This window comes from Cervus elaphus, chromosome 19, assembly GCF_910594005.1.
Source record: "Cervus elaphus chromosome 19, mCerEla1.1, whole genome shotgun sequence".
NCBI classification, from domain to species: Eukaryota; Metazoa; Chordata; class Mammalia; order Artiodactyla; family Cervidae; genus Cervus; species Cervus elaphus.
In genome coordinates this window covers 23,271,574-23,298,324 of record NC_057833.1, presented here as the reverse complement: position 1 = coordinate 23,298,324, position 26,751 = coordinate 23,271,574, and the positions used below count along the sequence as shown (strand labels likewise).

Here is a 26,751-nt window from a genome sequence, read left to right as displayed (position 1 = left end):
TCAATTTCACTGGCATTAAAAGTTTTTATTTGGAATTTGATCCACAATCTATACAAGTTATTTACAAGGCATGAAAAATGGAAAACAGCACAAAATACAATTGAGGTATAAGCTAAGAGCACAGTATGTCATGTTTCAATAAATATAATTCAAAATTTGTAAACTAAGTAACCAGATAGATGAGTCTTGTTTTATAGTAAAACCATATAAAATACTTATTTCACGTGAGGTAGAGGACAGTTCTGTGTGTCATGTAATGCAACCAACCACAGCAATTTTAACCATAAAACTGTACATCATTGGCAAGATTTTAAATTGAATTATGGTCAATGTAGTCAACAATTTGTTTCAACAGTTGCACAACAGATCTTTCATTTACTGCTTTCACAGATTAGAAATTCAGAAATAAGACTACTGTGTTGGCTTAAAATTATCAGGATAAATAAATACTTCTAACAGGATGGTTAAAAGCAAGTATATTTTATTTCTCCCAAACTACAATTCCCCAAGAGTTGTTCAAGATTTAGCAATTCTTTTAGTAGGATTTTTTTTTTAACTATAACTACTTTAAGTATGCTGTGCTTTATTTTCAAATGAGGTATCTATATTAAAGGAAAAAAATCTTATAAATTTCTTTTACATTCAACTAAATACACTATTTTGTTTTCTGGGCCTAATTTTTTAATTTCAGTTTTTACATTTGTTCTCTTTAATTCAAACACAGTAGCACTATATAAAACATTTACTACTATCACTAAAAAAAAACAGGCTCCATATTGCATTATGTAGTTTAGAAGCCATTTAAAATGGATTTTACAAAAAAAAAAAAAAAAGACTGTCCTTTTAAACAAGATGCAATATAGAATACCCATACAAATTCCTTCCAATAATGGAAATGCTTAAGTGTCTTATGCCAGGAAAAAAATTTAAGCTGTTTATTCAATCTCACAATGTATAATACAGCAGTAACGTGTGCCTTATTGCTGGCAGCTTCAATAAAAACTAACAAGTAGTTTTAAGCACAGAAATAAATGTACAGTATGAGCACAACTTTTCATTCTATTAATCTGTAATATGCTGTCGTGCAGATTAAATGCATAAGAGCAAATAAAAGTAAGGATTCTTCCCTAAGCAATCAAAACATAAGTCATTGAGAAGAAAATTTTAGAAACTGATCAAAAATCTTCAGCACCAGCTTTACTACTACTTATAGGGAAATAACTCTGAGCATGTATTACACTGCTCAAGTTTCTTTATCATTTTACTTTTCTTCAAACAGAAACCAAAGACGTGTAAATAAATTCGTTGTTCTGTCACGACTTCTAGAACATATGGGTAACCTGCAAGTATCATTGTACTCAGTCTATTACACCTATTTTAGCAACTGGTTTTTAATTCAATATGTACAAATGATTTTATATCTCAACTGGTAATATATTAAATATATTATAAAATTAGTTCAAGAACCAAAAAACATCCAAACTCTCCTGGACACAGAAATTCAAGCAAAAGAGTATGCCTTACAAAACTAAAGCACAAGCCAAACTTACATTATTGGTCAAATTCTTTCAAAGTGTTATTTGCAAAACCAGGGTTGTTCAGAGCTTTCTCAATGATAGCAGGTTTTACATTTACAATAGATTTGGTACCTTTTTCTCATCAAGTTTAGAATACAGAAACTATCATCATTCAAATTTAACATCACTTATCACCCAGTCAACTAATATTCTATCTTTTCTTCCTTTCAAAGATGTTCTAGCACTTCTGATATGTCGTTCTTTTAACACAGCTTTTGAAAGTAAATACTTTTATATTTTTCCTAAAAAGAAAAATATCATGAAGTCTGAGGGAAAATCTGCTTGCCTGATGAGTTGGCACACAAAAGTTAACATTAAAACAAACTTTAAGCTAACAACCAACACACAAAATGAGCATGCAAAGAATAGAAGAAGAATTATATGGATAAGATATTTTTAGCAGAGGCCACTTGTAAAGTATTACAAAATCTCTATACTTTCAAGCTATGTTGTACAGTTTAACTTAAAATTACTTTTATCTAGAATAGGCATACTATTTACAGTTGACTTTAAAAAAAATCACTATTTTCAAAGAAGTTAGAAACTGATGGCACATCAATGTATCTTCTGAAAAATGAAGACTATACAATTTCATGTGGCAAGTTTCCCTTATGTGAAGGACTAGAAAAAATAGTTCTTTATTCAAAGCTAATAAATTAAGAGCTTATGATAATTTAAAAGTGATTAAGCATTGCTTAGAATTTTTAAAAACTTATTTTAACGATTAAACAAATTATTTTAGATGTTCTGAGTTGAAACTTCAATAGCTTATCATTTAAACTAAGTAACATAAGTAGATTTTGAGTGAAATAGAAAAATAAATTATATAGGCTTGAGTTTTACCTCCCAAAAAGCTTAGCTGTGACGCAACTAATCCACAAACTAAAACGAAACTGTGTCATAAAATATCTTTGTTTTTCTTTCTCCAGATAAAGGCAAATAAAAAGTATTAGAAGCATATGTCATTTTTAATATTTATTCCTGTATGTCATTTTAACATGTGTTCTTCCTTAAGGAGATTCCAAGGATCAACCAATTAAATTGCAGGGTTAGCACAGTAAAACTTAAATGGAAAATAGAAAATACACATTTAGATGATACGCTAGTAAAGAAACTATACTTTGGGAAGTACAAAAATTCTTTTAGGCTATGTAAGTACCATTAAGCAAAATATGAAAATAACTGGTTAAATGATAACCTACTTACTTTTGAAGTTCTATACCAAGCATCTACTGTCTATGATGGGAAGAGTAAACCTTAACTTTAGCTGATTTATTTAAAAAATAAATTTAGCTCTCAAGTAATTTCATATAGTACCATAAACAAGAATATAAAAATTAAATTCATGGGATAATAATGTCAATTAACGGTAGCTTCAGGAAAATTTCTTTTAAAAAATGCATACTAAGAATTTTACCTAGTATCTTTTAAGCCAAGAATTAACTAACATGAAATTTGCCATTAAAGAATGACAGACTTTTCTGTGCAAAAAAAAAAAAGTGCAGAAGAAGTTGTCCCTCCCCAAACTATGGAATTCCTGTCTTCTAAAAACTATCTAAAAACCTCTTAGTAGCAGATAAGTAAACTTCCCTATATTAACCTATCATACACTACTAGTTGACTGTAAATTCCTGATTTTGATATTAAATAATAACTGAAAATGGTCCATTCGTGCACATTTGGTAAGACTTAACATTTAAACATACAAAAGTCCAAAATAACCTTCAAAGTGTTTAATATCTTACAATTTAAAGGAAAACAAATCCATTATATAAATTTCAGTAAGACTCACAACTACATATAAAAACTGTACAGGATTATGGATTATATAGAAACCGATGTACATCAATGGTATCAGTTTTTCTCAAGTACATTAATATTTTCACAATTTCACTATTAACATAAACAAAAGTTCAAAAATTATGACATTTTATTCCCTCTTCGAAAGTTGCTGCATAAAAAATTTTCTCTAAGTATAACCACATTTAAACAGAAAATCTAATTACAACTGCTTCTTGAGTTTAGCAGCAGTGTATAAGAAAGCATATTATCTGTGAAGTAATTAGCCTCCAACTAATAAAAAAATAAAAAAAAATAAAAAAGAATTTTAATCTAAAAAAAAAAAAAAAGAAAGCATATTATCTTTCCCCTTGGGGTGTGCTATAACCTCATCAATGAAATTCCTCTACTGACAAAATGTCTCTTAAGAGACATTAAATAGAAAGGAACTGGTGGAAACTCATGCCACAAGACGAAACAAAATAAAAAATTTTGATTATAATAATGAGTATACTTTCAACTTAGAAAGGAGATTGTGTTAATGAAAAAAATGGAAAACTCCTTGAGTAGCTCTATATATGAAATATGAAGCCACCATTGTATCTAAAATTGAGTCTAAAATATGGATAACAAAATTGATCAAAACTATTTTCCATCACACAATGCAGCTTTTAAAAAGTATGCAACTGTTAAACTGCATTAGAAATATAGGCATCGTATCTAATAGTTGAAACTGCAAAGTACTGATCTGAAGCTGGTTGAAAAGAAAAGTACAAAGAAACATACATTTTCATTCATTTGGAAAATGTAAAAATTTATATACTAATATATAATCTCTTCACTTTCTCTGATCTACAAATGGATAGAATGCCTAGTTATTTCATGCAGATAAATTGTTCAGAATCCATTTACCAAAGTAAACAAACAAATAAAAATAAACCCTGTTGGGAATACACAGATGGATTTCTTTGAAGGTTTCTATTCTTTAGCAGTCTTTGATGATTTCAAAATTTGCAGCTTTAGCTCTTTTATCATCATCTCTAACTTCTGTCTTGCCTCCCGTTCCAGTCTGAGTTCATCTTGGAGTTCCTGCCTATCAGCCTCAGCATGGTCCAATCTCCGTCTCAGCTCTGCCAGCTGTGTGATTTAGAAGACTCTGTCAGTTTTTCATTCAGTTTTGGTTTTCCATTACTTCTCACATCATGGCAAAGACCTACTTTCAAACCACTTTTTGCAAAAATGAACTACTCATGCATATTATAATCTCTTGAGTATCCAATACTATTCACCTGACTTTGAAATGACCTTAAAATGAGGGCAAAACAAAGGGTCAAGGGAACTGAACACTTGGAACACTTTCATTATGCCTTACACCTCAGTATACCTTTTACCACAGCGTGCTCAGATTAGGAGTTATTTGTTCATCTTTCCCAAATTGTGAGCTACTATCCACTTTTGCCCCAGGGCTTGTGAACATAGTAGGCAACAGTTTATATTTGTTAAGCCATTGATTTGAAAGCCCATATATTACATTAAAATAACACTGATAGTCAGATAGCTAGAGATTAGCAATTAGGACAACTAAACTACAGAAATCCAATAAAAATTTAAAGTAATGCAACAACCAAGATCAAAACAATCATCTTAAATGATATAGCATAAAATTGTTTAACAGAATTATCTGTTTTTGTTTTTGTTTTTTTTTCAGAATTATCTGTTTTGAAGTCTAGCCTAAATGAAATGACTTTTAACAAAAAGTAATTTCTTTAATGAAATTAAAGTAATAGCTTCAATTTCCACATTGAAAAGGCAACACTATACAAACTGTGTAATTCTTACCTGTGCTGCATATTCAGCCTCTTTATCTTTTTCTAAATTTGAGTCACAGGTACATTTTTGCTTCATTACCTGCTCTAGTTTTTTCTCTAAGTCTTTCTGTTCAACATAAAATTCTTCCATTCTTTGAGCATGTTCATTCTGCAGAGATTCAAGCTCTTTCTGTAAATTCTGCTGTTCTTCAGTAAGTTCCTTCATAGCTTTTGAACTACTCAACATTTCAACTTCCTGTAATTTAAAGAGTCACAATGTAATTTTTACTTTATTTCCATCACATCAAACCTTTCAATTCAGAAAAAAACAGGACAGAAAATATCTATTATAAAATTGAGGTGTCATATCAATTCTATACATAAGTAGTTATCTTGAAAACTATTTTCTCTAAAAATTTAAAAGTATATTAATATTTCTTGTAAGTATAAAACTGAACAATGTTAAATGTATTTACAGCATCTCATCTTGAAGAATATGCAAAAAAGTATTTTTTCACAATGGACTATCATTTAAATAATAATTTTACCATCTGAAGTTGTTGCTTCTTCTGTAAAATTGAGTTCAGTTTTTCCTGTTGTTTTACGTAAGTTCTCACTACTTCTTCCATGATTTTTCCCTTATCATCCTCACAAACGACATCTTTGACAAGAAGTGGAGATGAAGCTGCAACATCACAGTCAGTTCCTGACTTGCTTGTGTCTCTGGCTAAGCTGCAAGTGGTAGACTCAGGTTTCTTTTTGCTGGTAGAATTATTTGAGACTGATGGATCTTCAAAGGCAAAAAAAGAAGTAACAAAATATAAATACCACTCTGTCAAAAGTCACTAGAATGATTCATAAATGAAATTAAGAAAACAACTTCATTTATAAATGAAATTAAAAAAATAATAAAGATACTCATGAATAAATTTAACAAAAGCAGTATAAAACTTATACAACAGAAACTATAAAATATTATTGAAAGAAATAAAAGACCTAAATAAATGGAAAGGAATCCTATGTTCACGGATTGGAAGACTTAGTATCATTAAGATGATACCATGATCTGGAAGTCAGTGATCTCCAAAATTCCTATGCTGAAATCCTAACCCCCAGTGTGATGGTATTAGGAAATGAAACCTTTAGGAGATAATTAGTTCATAAGGGTAGAGACCCCATGATGGGATTTATGCCCTTTTAAAAGAGACTCCAGACAGCTCTCCCACAATTAAGAGTACACAATGAGAAGACGGCCATCTATGAACCAGGAGGCAAACCCTTGCGACCAAATCCACTAGTGCCTTGATCTTAGACTTCCCAGCCTCTAGAGCAGTGAAAGGGTAAGTGTCTACAGTATAAGTCACACAGTCATGTTATTTTTGTTACAGCAGCCCAAACAGACTACAGTAAATGGTAGTCCCAAACTGACCTACTTTTTCAATGCAGACCCTATCAAAATCTCACCTGGCTGTGTGGCAGAATTTGGCAAACTGATTCTAAAACTCATATGGAAATAAAAGGAAACCAAAATAGCCAAAGTAATCTTGAAAAAGAAAAACAAAGCTGGAGGACTCACAATCTCCAATTTCAAAGCTTGTTAAGAAGCTACAGAAATCAAAACCTGTGTAGTACTGACATAAAGACTGAGTCCAGAAATAAATGTATACTTTTACAGGCAACTGGTTTTTAACAGGGTGCCAAAACAATTCAATGAGTAACAGTAGCTTTTTCAACCGTGCTGGGACAACTGTGTCTATATACGATTGAGGTTGAACTTCACATTTATATAAAAATTAATTAAAAATGGATCACAGACTTAAATTTAAGAGCGAAAATTCTTAACTGGATTAGGCAATGGTTTCTTAGACATGACACCTAAAGTAAGCAACCAAAGAAACAACAAATTGGACTTCATCTGAATTTAAAACTTCTGTGTTTCAGAGAACACTACCAAGAAAATGAAAAGACAACTGACACAATGGCAAATCCTCTATCTGGTAAGGCTCTAGCACCCAAAATGTACAAGTAACTCTTACAACTCAATAATAAAGAGACAACCCAATTTAAAAACAGGCAAAGGAGCTCAACAGGTACTTCTCCAAAGATCTGCAATGTAGACTTCCCTGGTGGTCCAGTGGCTAAGGCTCTGCAGTCCTAATGCAGGGGACCTGGATTCAATCGCTGGTCAGAGGACTAGAGTCCACACGCTGCAACTGAGAGCTCACATGCAACTAAAGATCCTACCTATGTGCTGCAAGGAAGACCTGGCGCAGCCAGATAAGTAAAATAAACACTAAAAAAAAAGAGAGATTTGCAATGTCCAATAAAAACATGAAAAGATATTCAGTATCATTAGTCAACTTGGAGAAATGCAAATCGAAACTATGAGATACCACTTCACAACCACTTAGGATGGCTCTCATCAAAAGACAAGCAATGACAACTGTTGGCAAAGATGTGCAGAAACTGGAAACCTCAGAGACCGTTGCTAGAAATGAAAATGGTATGGTTGCTTTGAAAAACAGTTTGGCGGTCCCTCAAGATATTAAACATAGAGTTGCCGTATGACCCAGCAATCCACTCCTAAATATATAGCCAAGAGAAATAAAAACGTATGTTCACATTAAAACCTGTGCTTAAGTGTTCATGACAGCATTAGTCGTAACAGCCAAAGGTGGACACATCCAAATGTCCATCAGCTGATGAATGGATAAACAAAACAGGGTCTTATCCACCCACACAACAGAAAGTTACTAAGCCATAAACAGGGAAGAAGTGCTAACACATGCTATAACATCTACTGAGAAAACATCCTTAGTGGAAGAAGCCAGGCAACAGAAGGCCACATGCTATACAATCATTTTATATGAAATGTCCAGAACAGGCAAATCCATAAAAACAGAAAACAGATGAGAGGCTGGTAAAAGGGAAGAATGAAGATAACTTCTGGATTACAGGATTTAAGGTTGATGAAATGTTCTGAAATTAATTGTGATCATTACACAACTTGGTGAATTTACTAAAAACCACTCAATTGTACAGTCTAAAAGGATAAATCTTATGGTATATGAATTACACCCCAATTTTTTTAAAGCCTCTACAATACTTTAGGAAAAATAATACAAACATGGTATAAAGGTATGTTACTAATTATTGTTTGCTATACTTAAATCCAAGGAAAATCTCAAAATTAACGTACAAACTCTCCCCAAAGAATTGCAACTATCTATGAAAACAATTACATAACCAAAGGACTCTCCCATTGCTCTGAGAAAGCTGAAAGAACTGTTACATTTGCCTAAGCTGTAGGCAAAACTCTGCAGCTACAGAGAGGGTAACATAAGCAGCATGTGAGCAGACACATCTTGTTCGGTAGACCATATTTTAAAAGGCACTGGAGCTATGCAGCTTTTTTCTTTTTAATGTCCAGCCAGCATTCTGCATTTATGCCATCTGCATGGCTCCCACAGCTATTCATTTTCAATCCTTGCTTATTCCACAACTTAATGTCTCTGAGTCCTATACCTAACTACACTTAGTACCCTTTCTCTTTTTAATTGAAGCATAGTTGATTAACAGTATCATGTTAGTTCCAGGTGTACAACATAATTGATTCAATACTTTTACAGATTATCATGTATTTTTTTTTTTATCATGTATTTTTTAAAGATAATTTTATTAATCTATTTTTGGCTATCTATTGTGCTGGCTCTTCGTTACTAGACGGGCTTTTCTCTAGTTGAAGCAAGTGGGGGCTACTCTTCACTGCAGTGTGCAGGCTTCTCATTGCTGTAGCTTCCCTTCTTGCAGAGCACAGGCTATAGGGCGTGCGGGCTTCAACAGCTGCCGATCCTGGGATCTAGAGCAGAGGCTCAACAGCTGTGGTGCATGGGCTCAGTTACTCCCTGGCACGTGGGATCTTCTCAGACTTCAGAGTTTTGAAAGGTGGTTGTTTTTTTTTAAGATATAAGCTTCAATTATCAGGAAAATTCTCTTATTAAAAGAAACCCTCTTTTTGAAAATGCTGGATAAATATGTTGATTAGGTACATGATTTTAAAAAGGTAATTTCTGAATACTTACCTAGGCAGCTATATAATTCTTTACTTGTTTTTAGATCCATTTTCTCCTGTTCCTCCAGAGAGACATCTGGATAAGACACTATTTTTTGATGTTTCCCACTACTGTGAGGCTTCTCTGACTGTCTTGGTATAGATTTGTTTGCCTCTGTTTTTGTGATCTCTTTAGCCTGGGGTACAGCTGAAGTAAGTGACACATTTGGGGCAACCACTTTATCACACATGTATAAGTAGTAGCTGAAAACAAAGAATGGCAAAATAAGATACATACTACATTTAGGTAAAAATATATTAACATCAATTTCTATAGTTAAACAATTTTTTTTAACTAAAAAATATAACGCAACAATTCAGAAAATAAGGGTCTTAGAAAAGAATTCTTGAAAATGTCATTAAGTAGTTGAGGCACAAAGAGCAAAATTATGAGGATATTTGTTATTTTGCAAAAAGTAGTTTCTAAACAGTACAAAGATACTCACTGAAAAGAAAACCAGTTTTCCTTCCCTCAAAACCTCATGAGAACTAAAACCAAGAAGTACTTTACAGAGCAGGTCAACAACCCTGAGTCGGTCATGTTCATGCCGAGAGAAAACAGACTAGGTGACACTTCGGAGGACCGTTTCCCCGTGTGCCACCCCTCCAAAGCAAGGAGTCCGTGCTCTTTGCTACCGTGAGGCCGATTCAGGCCACACTGCATGGCTATGGCCTGATTCACCGCAGCCCCAACGAAGAGCTCCCAGGGCCCTTCTCCCTTTTCAAGAAGATAATCCGCGTTCTGAATACTGCCCGTATACTGGGCTATCCTCCTTGGATCAAACTCCACAAAGCAATCTTCTGAAAATACTCGATATTTCCTACCTAATTTGATAAAACAGCAATAATAAAATCAAGCAAAGCTAGGATCAAAGGGATAACCACCAATACCAATTTTGCTCAAAGCTCACATAAAATTATGCAAGAGATTATCTGAGAGACTAATGGAACAAATTTGAGCTAGATATTTAAGTACCATATGATTAACTATAATCTGCTTAACCTTTAGCCAAAAGATGCAACCATTTAAGTGACCTAACACTTCATCCTCTAAGTTCTAAATAATCTCCTCTTACATTACATTTTCTTTGTACAGGACATCTATATTGTCCCTCTTGACCAATTACATAAATTCTGAGGGTGAAAACTCAGTATCCTGCTAAGAAAACTGACAGGTTTAATACTGCTCCAAAGTTTATTTCAAATGTAAAAGGAATAGAAGGAACTATACAAATGTAAGTAAGATTGAGATTCTTCATCACTGTACTTGGGGAGATAAATGTGTACAGCAGCAGATGAAAGTCTAGGTTTTTTAAATAAAAAGTTTATAATCTAAGGTGCATCTTTATTGAAAATATGAACATTGATTTTGAGGGGTGCAGCTACTATGAAAACCTCTAAGTTCCAAAAAAGGTTCATTTTAAAATATCAAAGTTGCACACCACACTCTTGGTAAAGTTGGTTTACCTCTCGAAGGGAAACAAGGAAAATGTTTAAAAACTTTCATTTTTTCCACTTTAGGGCAAAAAGGAAATAATGTATTTCCAGGAAAAAACATGGAAACACACAAAAGAAGTTAATTCAAATATTCAACCCATTTAGAATTCATTCCCTGAACTAGCAAAAAAAAAAAAAAACCCTAAAATGATATAATGAATTCCCAGAGCCGAGAAAAGCAGCTGCTGTATAGATGTTGAATGAAGGAATGAACGAGCTAATACCCACTCACCTGGGATGTAAAAATGAATGTGTCTGAGAGACATGGTCACCTTCCTGTTTTATAACTGGATACCATGACTGCAATTCCATTCCTGGCGGTGTATCTATCTGTAGAAAAATGTAGAAGTGGAAAAGTTTATTGAAGATGTGATGGTAAATCTTACGTGTTTATTCAACAGAGCCATAGGCTGCCTCTGGAGAACACTGACTAGTAAAGAATTATGTAATTCAAGAATCATCTTCAAATAGGGCAGTCTTTCTTTAAAATACCATGTCTAGTCACTTAAAACTCAAAGAGACATTAACTACCCCATCACAAGAACAGCTTCAGCATGTATATTAACATGGACTACCAGAAATGATTTCATCAAATATCATACTTATAGAATCTGTGTTAAAAATCCATTTTAAATAATAGTACTCTGCAAATGTACAGCATTGGTAAGTTTTGATTCTTCTTCTTGCTACTACAATCAGCTATAACCTACCCGCTCCATCCCTAGAGTATTTCTTCGCATACTATATTAGACAACATCCTACAACAATACTTTGCCAAATTTTGAAACCACTTTGTCTGCTAACACTTATCAGTAAACCACATTTTATCATATATGAAAAGCTCTTTTTAGCCTTGTACTTGTAAGTAAAGGAAAAGGAGTGGGTAACTGGCTACCTCAAAGTTCATGATAAGAACTTTATATCCTGCTTAATTCTAACAAATAGCTTATTAAGTAGGTACAATTATCTCCACTTTACAGATCAGAAAACTGAGGCTCAGAAACTGAGAAAGAATAAATAACCTGTGGTTACTAACTTCCTCATTTGGTTTGTTTTACATGTCTCCCCTCCCCCTACATACACATACTGGGAAATCAACATGTTGTTAAGAATTAATGGGCAAGGAATTTAAAAGACTAACAAGGCCATAAGATTATAGGGAAAAGAATAATATTTTGAAAGGATTTAACAGGTGAGTATTCAGTGAGGGCCTCTAGACTCTATATACAGAGTAGAATTTGTTTTAAAACTTCACAATCCTGGTCAAGTGTTCTAAAGAAGTTCAGGATCTAGGGCAAACATCAACTGCTTATTTAAAAAACACAACAATCATTTGTTTACATAGTTTCTCAGCCTATAGCTTAGTTCTACCATAAATTAGAAGGGGAACTGACTGCTGGCAACAGAAATACTAAATGACAGATGCCAGGTGCCAGCTGACAGCCTACAGAGAAGAATTACAAGACAGAAACACAAAAACTGATTCAAAAACAAGACAATCTGAGGGCTTTATCATACATAGGCTAGGAAAAATAACATATCTCAACTGTTCCCTATCCTCATTCCAACAGAGTATCTGACGTTTAAGACGTCTTGAGTCAATATGACATAGCTATAGTCAATATTTATACTTATAAGTAGCATACCATATACATACGTACTCATACATACACTTAGACTGAACAGTATTTGACATTTTAGATTTTAAAAAAGGTTAAAGTTTTAAAAAAAGACAGTGCTGAGAATAGTTTCATTATCTAGAAAACTCATTTAGGCAGAACATTTTTCACCCCAACACTGTAATAAAAGAGGTGTTAATGAACAAAAAGCTCATTCTAACAAATCAATGAAATATAAGATCAGCTCCAATTAAACGAGAAATTCCTTTTTAGAGGTCATTTGTTAAATTCATTATTTAGAAAACAAAGAAAGCTCCACTTTACATCAGTTTTATATCTGAGACATCCTGGATGTGCTACTGCCCAAGAAATCAACTGTTTCCAGATTTTTTAAATTAAAACTATTAAAATTGATATTTATATTTAAAAGTTTTTCCTATTATGGATAGCTGGAATTTTAAATCTTCAGAATAAATTCTAAACTTCTTTAGCCAAAGATCTTGACTTCAAATCTGACTCAATTTTGATCACGTTCATTTCAAAATTCTATAGCTTGATAAGTTTGTATAAGTTTTACTTTTTTATTCATGATCCAAACTCAGTATAGTTTTGTTTTGATAAAATCTCTAAACTTCAAATGCCACCTTAAGTAACTGTTAGCACATTCGTTTCTTTTTCAACACCCATCCCTCTCTTGTTTCTGACCTTTATTTTGTTTCCTATTCTTGCACCTACCCACGAAGAGAAACCCAGAGGAGGGGGTTCTCAAAAAACCCTTCCTTAAAGATCATCTAGTGCAGTCCTCTAGCAAATGTCTGAATTTCCTAGACAAAACTCCTGATGAGTGGTTATCTGGCCTCTGCTTAAGTGGCAGCTTGAGGTCAAGGACTGTCTTAATTACTTTCGTATTTTCAGTACCTAGCACCACGCCTGGCAATGCAGTAGGGACTCAATAAATACTCGTTGAATGAATTCTGAATGACAGTGTAGCTCATTAAATTCCCAGGGTGGCCCCCTTTAAGGCTACTCTGCTACTAGTCTCTTTCACATCTACTAATACCCCTTTATTCCATGAAGTGCCGAAGAATCTCAACTGTCTCTGGGTGCATTTTTAGAGATCAGACTTACAAATTAAATAATATAAATGATGGGGAAATGCACAACACTAACCATGATAAAATGCTGGGAGTTAAGTTTACCTAATATTCTGTGGTAAGCGATAAACACATTTACAACAAATTATCCTAACTGCGTGTTAAAAACAATTAAGAAAAGCACACAGTACACAACAGAACATTCACAGTCATGCCAGATCTTCTCGTCTATTCTGCATTTGTGGCAACATACAAATTAGGTCTTCAAAAAAATAACAGTATAATTAAATGGCAGAGCAGTAATGCTACTTACTACTGATCAGGAATTTAAAATGAGACACCAGGATACACACAGCTATTGCCTTTTCTTTTACCTTTCAATATGAGGACAATTTATTCCCTTCAAGTAATTAAACACTAAAACAGACTACATTATTTAGCAAAGAAAAGAAATAGATCCCTTAGTAGCTCAAGTCAGAGCCTTAACATTTTAAAATACTTTTATCATTCAACTTCCCCATCATTATCTACCACAAAATGAACAGATGGCATCCTCATTGGAAACACATAAGAAAAATTTCAGACATATGATTTCATTCCTAAAGTTCTTTCTCTAAGTCATAAAACAACAAATACGTCTAAGAAAGCAAAATTTAAACAAGTCCAAAATGTACAGTAGAAGAATTAATTTTAAATAAGTAAATATTAGAAAATGTTTTACACAAAATTTCTCTAAATTTCAACTTACTGTGTTATGTATACATGACCTTTTAATAATCAGGCATCCTGATAAAAGAACTACTGTATTTCGGTACAATGCTTATTAGTCTCACAATGACAAATAATATAGAGAACTTGGTTTCATTTACAAAAAGACCAATAAGAGTTTCTGTCATCACTTTCTAGTAACAAAAGCAATTTTATCCACTCAGCACCATTAGTACCTATATATTCCAATTTGCACTAAAAAAAATATAGACCAATAAGACAAAAACTCTTTAAAACTCCCAGACTTATCTTCAATAGTAAACTTTGAATTTAGGTGGCACTCTTAGTTTCTAATTATAGTGGCAGATTAATATTGTAATCTTTAATTAAACCCTAATGACAAACATGACAAAAGATCATGGCATCCAGTCCCATCACTTCATGCCAAATAGATGGGGAAACAGTGGAAACAGTGACTGACTTTATTTTTCTGGGCTCCAAAATCACTGCAGATGGTGATTGCAGCCATCAAATTAAAAGACGCTTACTCCGTGGAAGGAAAGTTATGAACAACCTAGACAGCATATTAAAAAGCAGAGACATTACTTTGCCAACAAAGGTCCGTCTAGTCAAGGCTATGGTTTTTCCAGTGGTCATGTATGGATGTGAGAGTTGGACTGTGAGGAAAGCTGAGCGCCGAAGAATTGATGCTTTTGAATAGTGGTGTTGGAGAAGACTCTTGAGAGTCCCTTGGACTGCAAGGAGATCCAACCAGTCCATCCTAAAGGAGATCAGTCCTGGGTGTTCATTGGAGGGACTGAAGTTGAAGCTGAAACTCTAATACTTTGGCCACCTGATGTGGAGAGCTGACTCATTTGAAAAGACCCTGATGCTGGGAAAGACTGAAGGCAGGAGGAGAAGGGGATGACAGAGGATGAGATGGTCAGATGGCATCACCAACACAATGGACATGGGTTTGGGTGGACTCCGGGAGTTGGTGATGGACAGGGAGGCCTGGCGTGCTGCAATCCACGGGGTCGCAAACAGTCAGACGCGACCGAACTGAGTGACAAACACTGATGAACTAAAGTGATCAAGACAGTATCTCCAAGTATTGATGGGATTTTAAAAGTTCCCCTCAAAAAATCAGGATTAGATTTTTTTTTAATATGTGGGAAAAGAATTTTTTAAAATAGAATTTAGAAAGACAAAGATTAATTTGTACATTTTGGTATTTATAAGCCAGTACATGTATGAAGGACTGGTAGATTGGTAAATTTCATAGTCTATCCTCCTATAATGGTGTGCTTACATTAAGTAAAATATAATGCATATTAAATACACATTATTTTGTACAAGTCAAACATAAATTGTTAGCAACCTTAGTACATACACGACTGAACTCACAAGCAGTAACTCCTTAAGTATAAAGCAAATATCCCTGCCAAGTTCCTTTTATTATATATAATACTAAGACATTCAAGTGGTCCATAAATGATTTCAGGACACAAGACACCCTACCACTCTATCAGACAGCTGCCAACATACTCTTACTGAAAGAAACTGAATCTCTCAGAGTAGGATCAGGTTTCCTCAATACTTTCAACATGTTGTGAATGAGTGTTTCAACAACTGAAATAGGAATAGTGTTACAAGGTAGCAATAGGTGCTTAAGAGATTTTAAGACTTAGTTTTGTGCCTCATTTCACTGTAAAAATAATCACTGTAATGATTAATTGTAATTATTAATCAAGCTGATACAAACCTGTAACAATACGATCTAACAACTTCCACTAACTTATCAAAGATGATCTGCAGGAAATCATGGGCTTCCCCAGTGGCTCAGCAGTAAAGAATTCACCTGCCAATGCAGGGGACACGGGTTTGATCCCTGGATGGGGAAGATCCCCAGAAGAAGGAAATTGCAACCCACACCTGGGAAATCCCATGAACAGAGGAGCCTGGCAAGTCCACAGAATCCCAAAGAATCAGACACAACGTAACAACTAAGCAACAACCACAACAAGCAGCAATCAACAATGTCTCCTGCTACTCAACCCTACAAAATGGTATCATCTACCTCACAAAGCCAATTTTAGGTTTAAAGTGCGTAAAAACTCTCACAGGAAAAGCAAAGGCTCACATTCTTATGTGCAATTATCATTTAAATCCTTCATGGAAACAAAAGACATGTAAAAATCAGTAGTACGACATTACTACCTTTTCCATCAGAACAAACTAATAAAAATCCTGTTAATTTCTGGGACTTAAAAAAAGTTAACTTCTTTACAGTGGAATTCTATGGTGTCTAGTTCACTTAATATTGCAAATTATTTGAAAATGTACATGTCATATACATCCTTTCACTAAACTGTCAAAAGTTAATCTATGTAAATGTAGATAGATTGTTGCTTTTCTATTCCATTTCAGCATATACGCTTTTAAAAAACTAAGATTATTTTGACCTTCAAATAATGTAAATTAACATCAGAATGTAAATTATTTTACTATGTGCTATAGATTGCACTTTTAAAATCTTACTCTATTTCATGTATTTTTAAAGTGCTGATGACCCACTGAATTGACTTCCTTTACATCCTCCCATCCTTCTCAACTGAGGTTCTCAAGAGAACTAAGCCTAAATTCTGCAAAGTTTCCATTGTATGCATTAAATTAACTTCGCTCCAAAGTACTTAAAACAGCACTATATACAATCTTTCTAAAGGGCTTAATTCTCCTCAGAGAACCCCGGATGGGAAAGGGTATATAGATGAAAAACTGCAATTTGATGACTACTGCTCCAAGTTCTACAGTTGGTCCAAATGTATTATTTCAACAATTAGTCCTAAATTAACAAGTGCACTCTACAGATGATTTTGCGCAGATCTGTAATACAAAGTATTACAGATATAAAGGAATAAATTCCAATGGTGGTTATCACTCCATGGTGAAATGATGAGAAAATTCTGTTTTCTTCTTTGCACTTTTATAATGGGCCTATAGTGCTTCCATAATCACACCAAAAAACCTTTTCAAAAAAAAGTAAAAGCCCTATTTTTATGTACGAAAGTGATTTTTAGTTAAGTTTCTTTAATTTTTGTATTCTTTGTCCCCGTAAGATAATCAAAATACATACTTTTAGGGCTATTTGAAATCGTAAGATAAATTCAATACCACAAATAAAAACAAAATGCTGTACTGCTTTAAAACTAAACTGTTTTCCTCCTTGAAAATCACTAGTAGCTTTCTACGGCTGCTAGGACTTTTCATTCAGTTTTATCCAAACCTTTGTTAAGCATCTACCACCTTCTACATTTAGAAACTACAAGATGAATTCCTGCCCTAGGGAGCCTCCTCCAGCTAGTCTTTACACACACTCTTCTGTGATCCATTTCTGTTTCGGAATCAAAATGAGTTTTAAACTAACTGTGTGTGTGCGCTCATTCACTTCAGTCATGGCTGACTCTTCACAACCCCATGGACTACAGCACACCAGGCTCCTCCATCCACAGGACTCCCCAGGCAAGAATGCTGGAATGGGCCACCATGGCCCCCTCCAGGGAAACTAACTTTACATCTGTCCTATTCATTCCTCTTTCTGCCTAACATGGGGCTATGGTACTTTATTTAGTGATGGAACTAAGCCACACCCTTAAAAATGGTTAAGGTTTAATTATATATTCTTTAGGTTTTTTTGTAGTCAAATAAAATCCTTACATTACCTTAATGTATATGTAGCATACATAAAACCTCAAAAGAGCAAAATTTTACACATGGGACAAAATACATATTCCCAAACTAGTTTTACCTCTTTACTTGATCAAATTGAGTTCTGGCTCCATATGTTCTGCTTTCAGAATTCTAAAGGCAATAAAATTATCCAATTCTTGCTTTCCTCCTTATTCTCAACTGACATAAATTATAACATATGCATAGCTACGAGAACACTATTTGGCTGACTATGCACTGATTCAGGCCTATCCCTTTTCTTCCTTAAAGTTTCTTAAGGAGACTTGATTTCCTTGAAGTTTTTCCCCATTTCTCAGACCAAAAGGATAAAGTTTTTTATCAGAAGCCTTTTTTAAAATGTTAACATTTTCAAATGTTCTACCATTTTTTAATGATAAAAATGAATAGACTGTATTTCTAAACCATAAGGGGGCACTATTCCCAAAGCCATTCTAATGATTCCACTTGAAATGTCCCTATAACATATTTTATAACAAACGTGTTTTGTACTTTGTTCTTGTAAACTTCATTCTGGTAAGGAAACAAATATCCAACTAGTATAATTACTGTGTACAAACCATTAATGTGAGATACATTTGAGCCCAATACTCAGTTATCTTACTTAGAAATATCTTCAGATAATTCTAGATAAATCAAAAAAGTGGGGAAAGGAAAAATCCAAAACTACATATTAGTAAATATTTCAATAATAGTTTGAAGTATCATGGTATGTTTCTAGACTCAACTTTTAAAATACTTTTACATCCATTCCCTCATTTGATCAGTTGTCTTATTCAATAGTTTACTTGCAAATTATATGTTTATTAAGGGTTAAACTATCATTTTTCAAAAAAAAAAAAATCCCAATTATTCTAAAATACAGCATTCTCTCTTAAAAATTTGTTCAGTTTAAAAGCTTCCTTTTCCCTGAGTAACTGACATGCCAAACACCAGACTAAATTCTGGGAAAACAGGAGTCTCTAAACTCAATAAGATAGTTGTTAATTGTAGAAAGTCAGACAAAAATATTCATACTGGTCCTTTCTATGAGCACAAACACTTCATTTGATTCTGACCTTACCACCACTCGATAAAAGTTTATGCTAATCATAAAATGCAAACTATGCCTCTGATGTAACAAAGTACCATCACATCTATCACAATTATTACTGTTACATACTTTGTCCCAACACAACTCTTCTAGTTACCCATCCTCTCTAGTTTATTTCCTTCCCTCATTTAGGTCTGTACAAAGAAAGACAACTTCTAAACAAAAGTAGCTCTCAAAAATAGCTTACAAGAGGGGAGAAAGTTTTTGTAGTATTATTATTTCAAATGACCTCTACAAAAATGAACTGGAAGAAAAATGCAAAACTAAAAAAAAGTGAAATGTTGAACAGACTTTAAGAGGAAAACTTCTAAGTTGATATCTTTAGGTAATCTATTCGCATCACAGATAATCCATAGGGCCTTTTCCCTAAGTAGAGTAAACCCCATACTATTTTACAGTCAAGTCGAAATGCTAGAAATCTAAATTTTAACTCCTAAAAAAAAGTAAGGGCATAAATCATCTTTACTCAGTGAACTGGAGATTGTTGGCCACAGGCTGTAACAGGAAAGAATCACCTATAAAGATCTTATCAATTGACTACAAATAGGTTTCTCTAATGTGCTTAAAAATAATCTAAAGTAAACATTACCCTTCAAATTTTATTTACAAATGATCAGTTTGCTTGGCAAACCTTTTTCCAGATAGAAACATTCAACAAAATCAGAATTAGATCAAATAACACTCGAAGCTTGGAAAAGAATCAAAAATTATATTCTTGCATATATTTGCACACTGTAAAATGCTATAATCATTTTTCTAATAAAAACATAAAAAACTCAAATGATATGAAGAGATAGTTTAGTTTTTATAACACCATTTTGCGAAGCAAGCTAGGCAGATCTAATATCAAGTATTATTTCTTGTGGTGACCTAAGAAAGAGTTCAAAATACTGTTATCTCTGGTGTCTGCAAAGAATAGTCAGTTCTCCACTTAGAACACTGACCATATCCCACTTATTTCTCTCATCTAAGTCCTAACTATGCAGTCAATATAGTTATGCAAATAGTTTGGTGACCATTACCAATATAACTTTCATCCTTAGAGATAATTTAACAGTTGCTACATTTCAAACAATTGCCTACTGAATTTGAGGGGGTTTTTTAAAAGCAAAAATCTACTCTTTAACTAAACATACCCAATTACATTAGTGTTCAGATTAAACCTAAAGCCCTTTAGATAAAAATTTAATATATTTAGTATATCCTTTAATTTTTTAAGCATTTTAAACTTTTTGTTTTGTATTGGAGCATAACTAATTAACAATGTTTTGATGGTTTCAAGTTGGGTGGCAAAGGGACTCAGCCATACATACACATGTATCCTTTCTCCCCCAAACTCTCCTCCCACCCCGGCTGCTACCGTAACATTGAACAGAGTTCCTTGAGCTATATGGTAGGTTATTCTTTAATTTTTTTTTAAAGTCTGTTTTGACTTTTAAAATGATCTTCCTCTGGATCTACTTGGTTTGTTGGGCAACTAATTCAATGACTCACAGAAGATAATGAAAAATGTTCCCCAGTCAAAAGACCTTCTCCTTACTTCCTTCCCAGTAAAATACCTTGGTCTTAGACTATATAAAAGTTAATAGAGAGCTTAAGAACCATTATACGAAGGTAAGTTGACAAGAAAAGTTAATGTTTCTCAAAATTCAGATTCTGCTATGGAGTGTGCTTTAGGGAAAAGTAGTGAAAATTTCTAGACTTCAAGTCAGAAGACCTGCATTCAATTCCTGATTCTACTGTCTTATCAGTTACACAGCCAGGAGCATGCAACCCATCTGAGACTGGTCCCTCATCTGAACTCTAAAAAAGAAATACTTTAACATGTTTTGAGGAACGTATTTCCAAAATGTGAATTGGCAAGCACACATTACTATACATGAACTGCCCCCAAACTTCTTTCTGAAAAGCTTGATTATTGGAAATTTTCTTAAATTCTCTTAAATTGCTTAAAATTCACATTAAATTAGAAAAAATACCAAAATATGCCAAAAACATTGTAGCAAATACTGCAAAAAATAACATAGTAAAAAGATGGCGAAAAAAATCTCACATCTTCCCCAAATAAAAACTGAATTCAAATTAATAAATTCTGATACAATAAAAGGACTACATCCAGATGAAGGACGGTTTCAATTTTAACCAAACCCTAGCACATTCAGTTTCAGTTAAGTAAATTCATCACCTTTTTTTTTAACCTTTATCATGGTTCTCAAGTATTTTTTTCTCATAAACACAGAGCAGGAACATTAGGCAAAGCAGTTTATCCCCAAAATGCTTAAATCAGAGCAATCAAGATCAGACCAAGAACATCTAGCAAATAGTGTGGCCACCTACAGACATGTAAGAGTTCTAGTTAGGTTAGGGCAAAATACCATAAATATTAAGGGGGGGCATTCCCCATTTTGAGAATATAGACAATTCTAATAATATAATAAGCACAATCGTCAGCTTGTGACCAGGCCAGTTGTAAGCAAGTCCAACAACATGAGAACTGGCTTGAGGTCAACTATGCTTTAAAATCAGTTAATAATGGCACCAGAACAACATAAACTTATCTAGTAGCCACAGGCAAGGAATTTCAAAGTATTGATGCTTTGGATTCAGCAAGGAGCAAACTACCCTGAATTCAAGTCTGAAAGTATCTTCACTGGGCTTCAGAAGCAAATCACTGTATTAGACCTACATTGTAACTAAATTTCCCCCAATAGGGAAAGATACCCTATTGAAGGACAGGACACCAAACCTTGCGTTCTTGTCTAAGCTCTAGTCTTGCTATAAATAACCTTCGGTCATTTCGTACACTTCATTCATTTCTTCTGTGAGGAGAAAAGATACTCTTTCAAGGATTAAAAGCTAATTAACAGTGGAAAGATTAGATTTTTAAGATGAAATACAGCCAACTTTTTTGTGGTACCAATAAAATAAAATTATGTGTGTAAAACTGTTCAAGAACAATGCTTGGTACATTTTAACAGTGTTAGCTATTATACTGATTTTATTCAAGTAGGAAAATATTTTAAAACCAGATCCACACACTGAATATTTAATAGCCTAAATCTTATTAGCCAGGTACTCAAACTCTTGGAATAAAGACACTCATTTAGCCTACCAAATAATGCAGTGAGAAAATAATTTTAAAATCTCTTTGCTGGTAAGTTTTTATATTCATATTTATTTAATCTAGAATAATCTTTACTCTAGCTGTCACAACTTTTTAAATTATTCCTCTCTTTAAAAAAATCTTGGCGACTAGAATCACAAAGTCTTCAGATCAATCTGTCTTTTGCATTTGTTTCCAATATTGATGAAGTCTGAATATTCAATTACAGAAACAATGTCAGAGATCCTAAATATACCTTTGAAAAATACTGTTTGGAGCCCATCACCAGAATTGTTTTGGCTAGCTATACACCATTTGCAAATGGAGATAAGACCAAAGTGTAAACTAAGAGTCCTAAGAAAACAACTGATTCAGTCATCAAAAGGCAAAATGTGTGAAAAAGAAAGCAGACTCGAGAAAAAAGCCCCAAATCCTCCACTCCCTGCTTATATAACCTTGGGAAAGTCACTTGATCTCTCTGAGCCTCATTTTCTTTATCTGTAAAATGGGAATAATCCCATTTCTCTCAGCAGGTTGTTTGGAACATCAAATGAGCACACACACAGGACAGCACTTCACAGCCTAAAATGTGTAATACAAACATATTATACAGATCAATATTTTTTGCTGTTGTTGAATGAGTAGTAATAGTTTAAGTTATATTCTAAATAGACAATTTCAAAGTACAACATTACCAGTGTACAAAATTGCTATTTAAAAGAAAAAAAAAAAACTTGCCTTGGATTGAGCCCTCTTCCCGTTCCTCATGCTAAATTTCTCCTTCATTTCTTCTAAAATTATCTTCAGTTTCTTTTCTTCAGGTGTCCCCAAGTATTTTTGGTTCACATGAAGATAGCAATGCCATTTGGCTGATTCAAAGCCCCAGTGGCAAGTCCTTTTGTCCGGCGATCTGTGAGAATGCATCACAAATGTCTGGGGCGCAAACATTCCACAGCACTCCAGACACTGAATACATGGAGCATCTGGCTGGACATAAAACTGGGGTGCAAATAAACCCTGACATTTGCCCAAGCATTCATGTTCCACTTCAAAGGCACTGCCAGTTTCCTTCAACTGGGCCAATGAGTTTTTTGCAGGTAGTATACTACCATTTTGAGGAAAGGTGCGTGGCCGCAATAAAGCATTACATAGTCTTTGTGCATCAGTTAATGTGATCAGCCCACAGGATGGGGCATTGAATGGAAGTATTCCCAGGACCTTTAAGATATGAAGCTGGTCTGATGTACATCTTGAGCAATAGATGTACAATTCGTCACACACTGTATTTATCTGTTGGAGTGAAAATTCTCGGAGAACAGAATTTAGGACTTGGGGCAAACAGAGTCTCTTTTCTCCTCCAACCTGAAAACAAGAAATAGACTCCCCTTCCAACATAGTCTGGGTGAGTTCTGTGGAGCTATCAGAAGGGATGAGCAGTGGACCAGGAAGAACCTGAGGAGATGGAAGAGGCAGAAATACCGTAGGTGACATGCTTTCTTGGGAATACCGAGCAGAAAAGGCTGCTGGTCCACCCAAAGAGCTCTGACTACTTAAATGGAATTGGGCCAAAGTATGTTTCAAACTAGGATTTAAATGTAAAGGTTCAGGCACAGAGGGGCAGGTCCTCTTGACATGCTCTTCATTGGTTTCCATTGGTGCTTCATAGTCATCCAAGTGTTCCTTCTTTACTGTTGGCAACTTGTTTATCATCATTTTTCCATTTGCATGAATGTCTGTCATCATCTTTTTCACTGGAGGGCTGCCATCATCTTCCATCCCATTCAATTTTTTATTTGCGCTCTGAACCAAAGAAAAATTCGTCTGTAGGTTTTCCATTGCTAAAAACTATTGTGTTAAACAAGTAAGTCTGAAATTTGCATTATTATTTAGTTGCTTATTTTAAGAGAGAGAATTGATGTATACCAATACTTATGGTAACTTATTCTCAAAGAAAATTTAAATTTCCAAAGAGATCCCTACACTACTCAATAGATTTTGCAACTTTGTTTGGTTCTGCTAATACTTCAGTATAAGCACTACCAGTGCTATAAAAAAAATTATGTCTAATAGCAAAGAAAATAATTTTAAGAGGCACACCTCCAAGGAAACCTTTTGGTTTTGTTTTTTTTAATCTCCAGGTATATGTACTAAAATAAAGTTACCACTTCTCTCAATTCAAGATGTCCATGTTCAATGCAACAGTTTGGTTTGGTTTTAGGCACAAAACCCAAAACGTTTATGCTTGTGTCAAAAATCACTTGTGTCAAATTATACACCCAAATTTAGTATTTGGCACCAAGGACACCAAAAAAAGGGGGGGGGGAATATCTTCTCTAAAAATGATGATCTGTTGGTCTGTGTGGACAAAATGAAGGCTTGAATAAACCCTCACACCAGTAACAAGAGACTCTGACTCCACTTGAATTTCAGTGATTAAAAATGAAACCTAAAGAAAAATCTGCCCATTTATCTTCAAGGATTACTGTTCATTCTTCTTTTAATTAATCTGGAAGAGAAGGGGGTTGGGGAAGAGTTACATTTGAATTTGTTCCAGAGGCCAAAGGGTCAGTTTGAAACTAGTTTCTTAATCTTAAACTGAGTTCACTTTACCAAAGGTGACACTTGAGTGATTTCTTTAAATCTAACACCAGTTAATTAGAAGTACCTTCATTTAAATAGGAAAGCAACTGGCGAATGAGTAAAGGGAGCAGTAATATCCCTCAAAAGGGAGAGGGTTACTCCAACCCAGAAAAGGAAAAACCTTAAACAGATCATCTCACCCAAAACTCAATACTAGAGGTTTTTTCCTCAGTTATGAGATTTTAATTAAAATAACCTATTTTAACTAAAATAACCTATTACTTCATCTCTTAATTAAAAAACAAAAACAAACAAAAAACCCACCAGTTTCATCTAAAAATCAAATATCAGTTATAACACATCTACTACACGCAAGTCACAATCTTAAGTGCATAATTCATCTAGTCAGTGTACGTTATTTTTCTGGAATAGCTGTAGGCAAAAATTAACTTTCCCTTTAAAAGGTTAGCGAATTTGCTTAATGGAAGCCAAAAGCTATAGACTCCACTCCTGGGAATCTCCATCCTTGAATAAGACTAATCCGGGACAAAAAGCACAAGGCAGACAGACCTCACAAAGAATGCAAATGGAGGAAGAGGGAAAAAGCAAAGCTTCTTCTTCCACTTCCTTCTTGAGAGAAAATCCAAAAGAAATCCAGTAAACAGAAATTTTTGCCAGCCAAACTCCCAGCAATTTACCTTAAAACAGACCCAAAGGGTTAAGTACCAAGGCCACTAGCCAACGTACTGACTTTCGCCCACCACAGGAACACCTCAGCCTACGCAGGCCAAGGAAGAGGGCAGGAGACATGACTTAGAATGGGGAGCCCTCAAACCCTGAAATCCTCGGCCCACGCAAAGCCACTCACCCACCTTAAAAACCCGAGGCGGAGGCGGGGAGAGGAGGGCAAGGGACCCGGGACGCCTCGGGCTTGCAAGCGGGTAGTGGGAAGTGGAAGAAAAGGAGTCCCCCCCAACCCCGCCCCCCCCCGCAGTCTCGGAACACCCCGGTGCCCTCCCAACACCGCCCCGCTAAGGGGGCCGCAGGCAGGACTGTGGAAATCCCCCGCGCACCCTCTCCCCGGGAAGTTCTCGGGTGTTACCCCAGCACCCGTAAGGCTGCACCTCCCCTTGCCTGCCCAGGGCAGAGGAGAGAGGGGTCCGCGGGCGGGAGGGGCGCCGAGCCGGGACCTCCCAGTCGCTGAGCGCCGACCTACCGGGTCGAGCCCGGGGCATCCCCGCGGAGCGCAGACGGGCGGCGGGGGGCGGAAGGGGACAGTGACTGGCGTCCAGGGTCCGGGGTCCCGACGGGTCCAGTCAAGTGCAGCACCTGGCCCCTGCCCGCGCCCATCACCCGGGATCAGCGAGGCATGACCCGCCGTGGGACACCCGGCCCGCGCCCCCCAGTGGCCCCGACCCCACCCGGGACCCGAGCATCCGGACCCCCCGACTACGGCCTCCGCACCCGAGGAAGCCCGACGATCTTTGTTAACTCCCCTTGACGCCCGGGGCCGCCGTCGGGCGCCCCGGGAGCCGCGCGCCCCTAGCCTCCCGCCGCGTCCGCCCCCCGCGAGCCGAGGCCGCACCTGTGCCCCCCGCCGCCGCCGCCGCCGCCGCCGCTCGCCCGCTCCCCTTGGCTGTGCCGGCGCCGCTCCGAACCCCACACACATCGCTACACACAGCCCTCTGACGTCACCGAGCCCTCGGCCCGCCCACGTCACTGCGGAGACACACGGCTTCCCGCAGACGCCGCCGCCGTCTCCGGCCGCCCGGGGGAGAGCGAGGGCGGCGGGGGGGGAGGGGAGGAGAGGAGAATTGAGCCAGCGGCGGCACCGCGCGCGCGAGCCCGCCGCCGCCGCCTCGCGGCTCCTAGCCCCTCGGGGACGCGCGCGCCGTCTGCCCTATAGTGGCTCCCTAGGGCTCCCCCAGCCAGGCGTCTGGCGCGCGCGCCCCTCCCCCTAGGCGCGCGCTCGGCGCTCCTGGCCCCGCGCGCCGTCTGGGCGGCTGGCGCGCGGCGCTGTCTGCGGTGCACCCGG

The 26,751-nt window shown here is 36.0% G+C and overlaps 1 protein-coding gene across 4 annotated transcripts; it reads right to left on the bottom strand.

Moving 5' to 3' along the window:
- Positions 1–26,448, bottom strand: SKIL (SKI like proto-oncogene). Of its 4 annotated transcripts, none has more exons than XM_043874435.1 (7): positions 26,302–26,448; positions 22,875–24,642; positions 11,005–11,102; positions 9,247–9,479; positions 5,713–5,954; positions 5,196–5,420; positions 1–4,493 (listed from the first exon to the last, which is right to left on the bottom strand). In XM_043874435.1, the coding sequence occupies exons 2-7, from the start codon at positions 23,970–23,972 to the stop codon at positions 4,335–4,337; spliced, it is 2,055 nt and encodes a 684-aa protein (XP_043730370.1). In that variant the 5' UTR covers positions 23,973–24,642; positions 26,302–26,448; the 3' UTR covers positions 1–4,334. The 4 variants fall into 4 exon arrangements, with proteins under 4 accessions (XP_043730370.1, XP_043730373.1, XP_043730372.1 ...); XM_043874438.1 differs by having other exon boundaries at positions 5,265–5,420; XM_043874437.1 differs by lacking the exon at positions 26,302–26,448 and adding an exon at positions 25,933–26,265.
- Between the last annotated feature and the right edge of the window lie 303 nt (positions 26,449–26,751).

Coding starts and splice junctions, on each gene's coding strand:
- SKIL (XM_043874435.1), bottom strand. CDS start 23,972: ATGGAAAACCTACAGACGAATTTTTCTTTGGTTCAGAGCGCAAATAAA. Junction 11,103..22,874: donor GGAAGAGGGCTCAATCCAAG/GCAAGTTTTTTT, acceptor ATTTTTCTACAG/ATAGATACACCGCCAGGAAT. Junction 4,494..5,195: donor AGGCTGAATATGCAGCACAG/GTAAGAATTACA, acceptor TAAATCACACAG/CTGGCAGAGCTGAGACGGAG.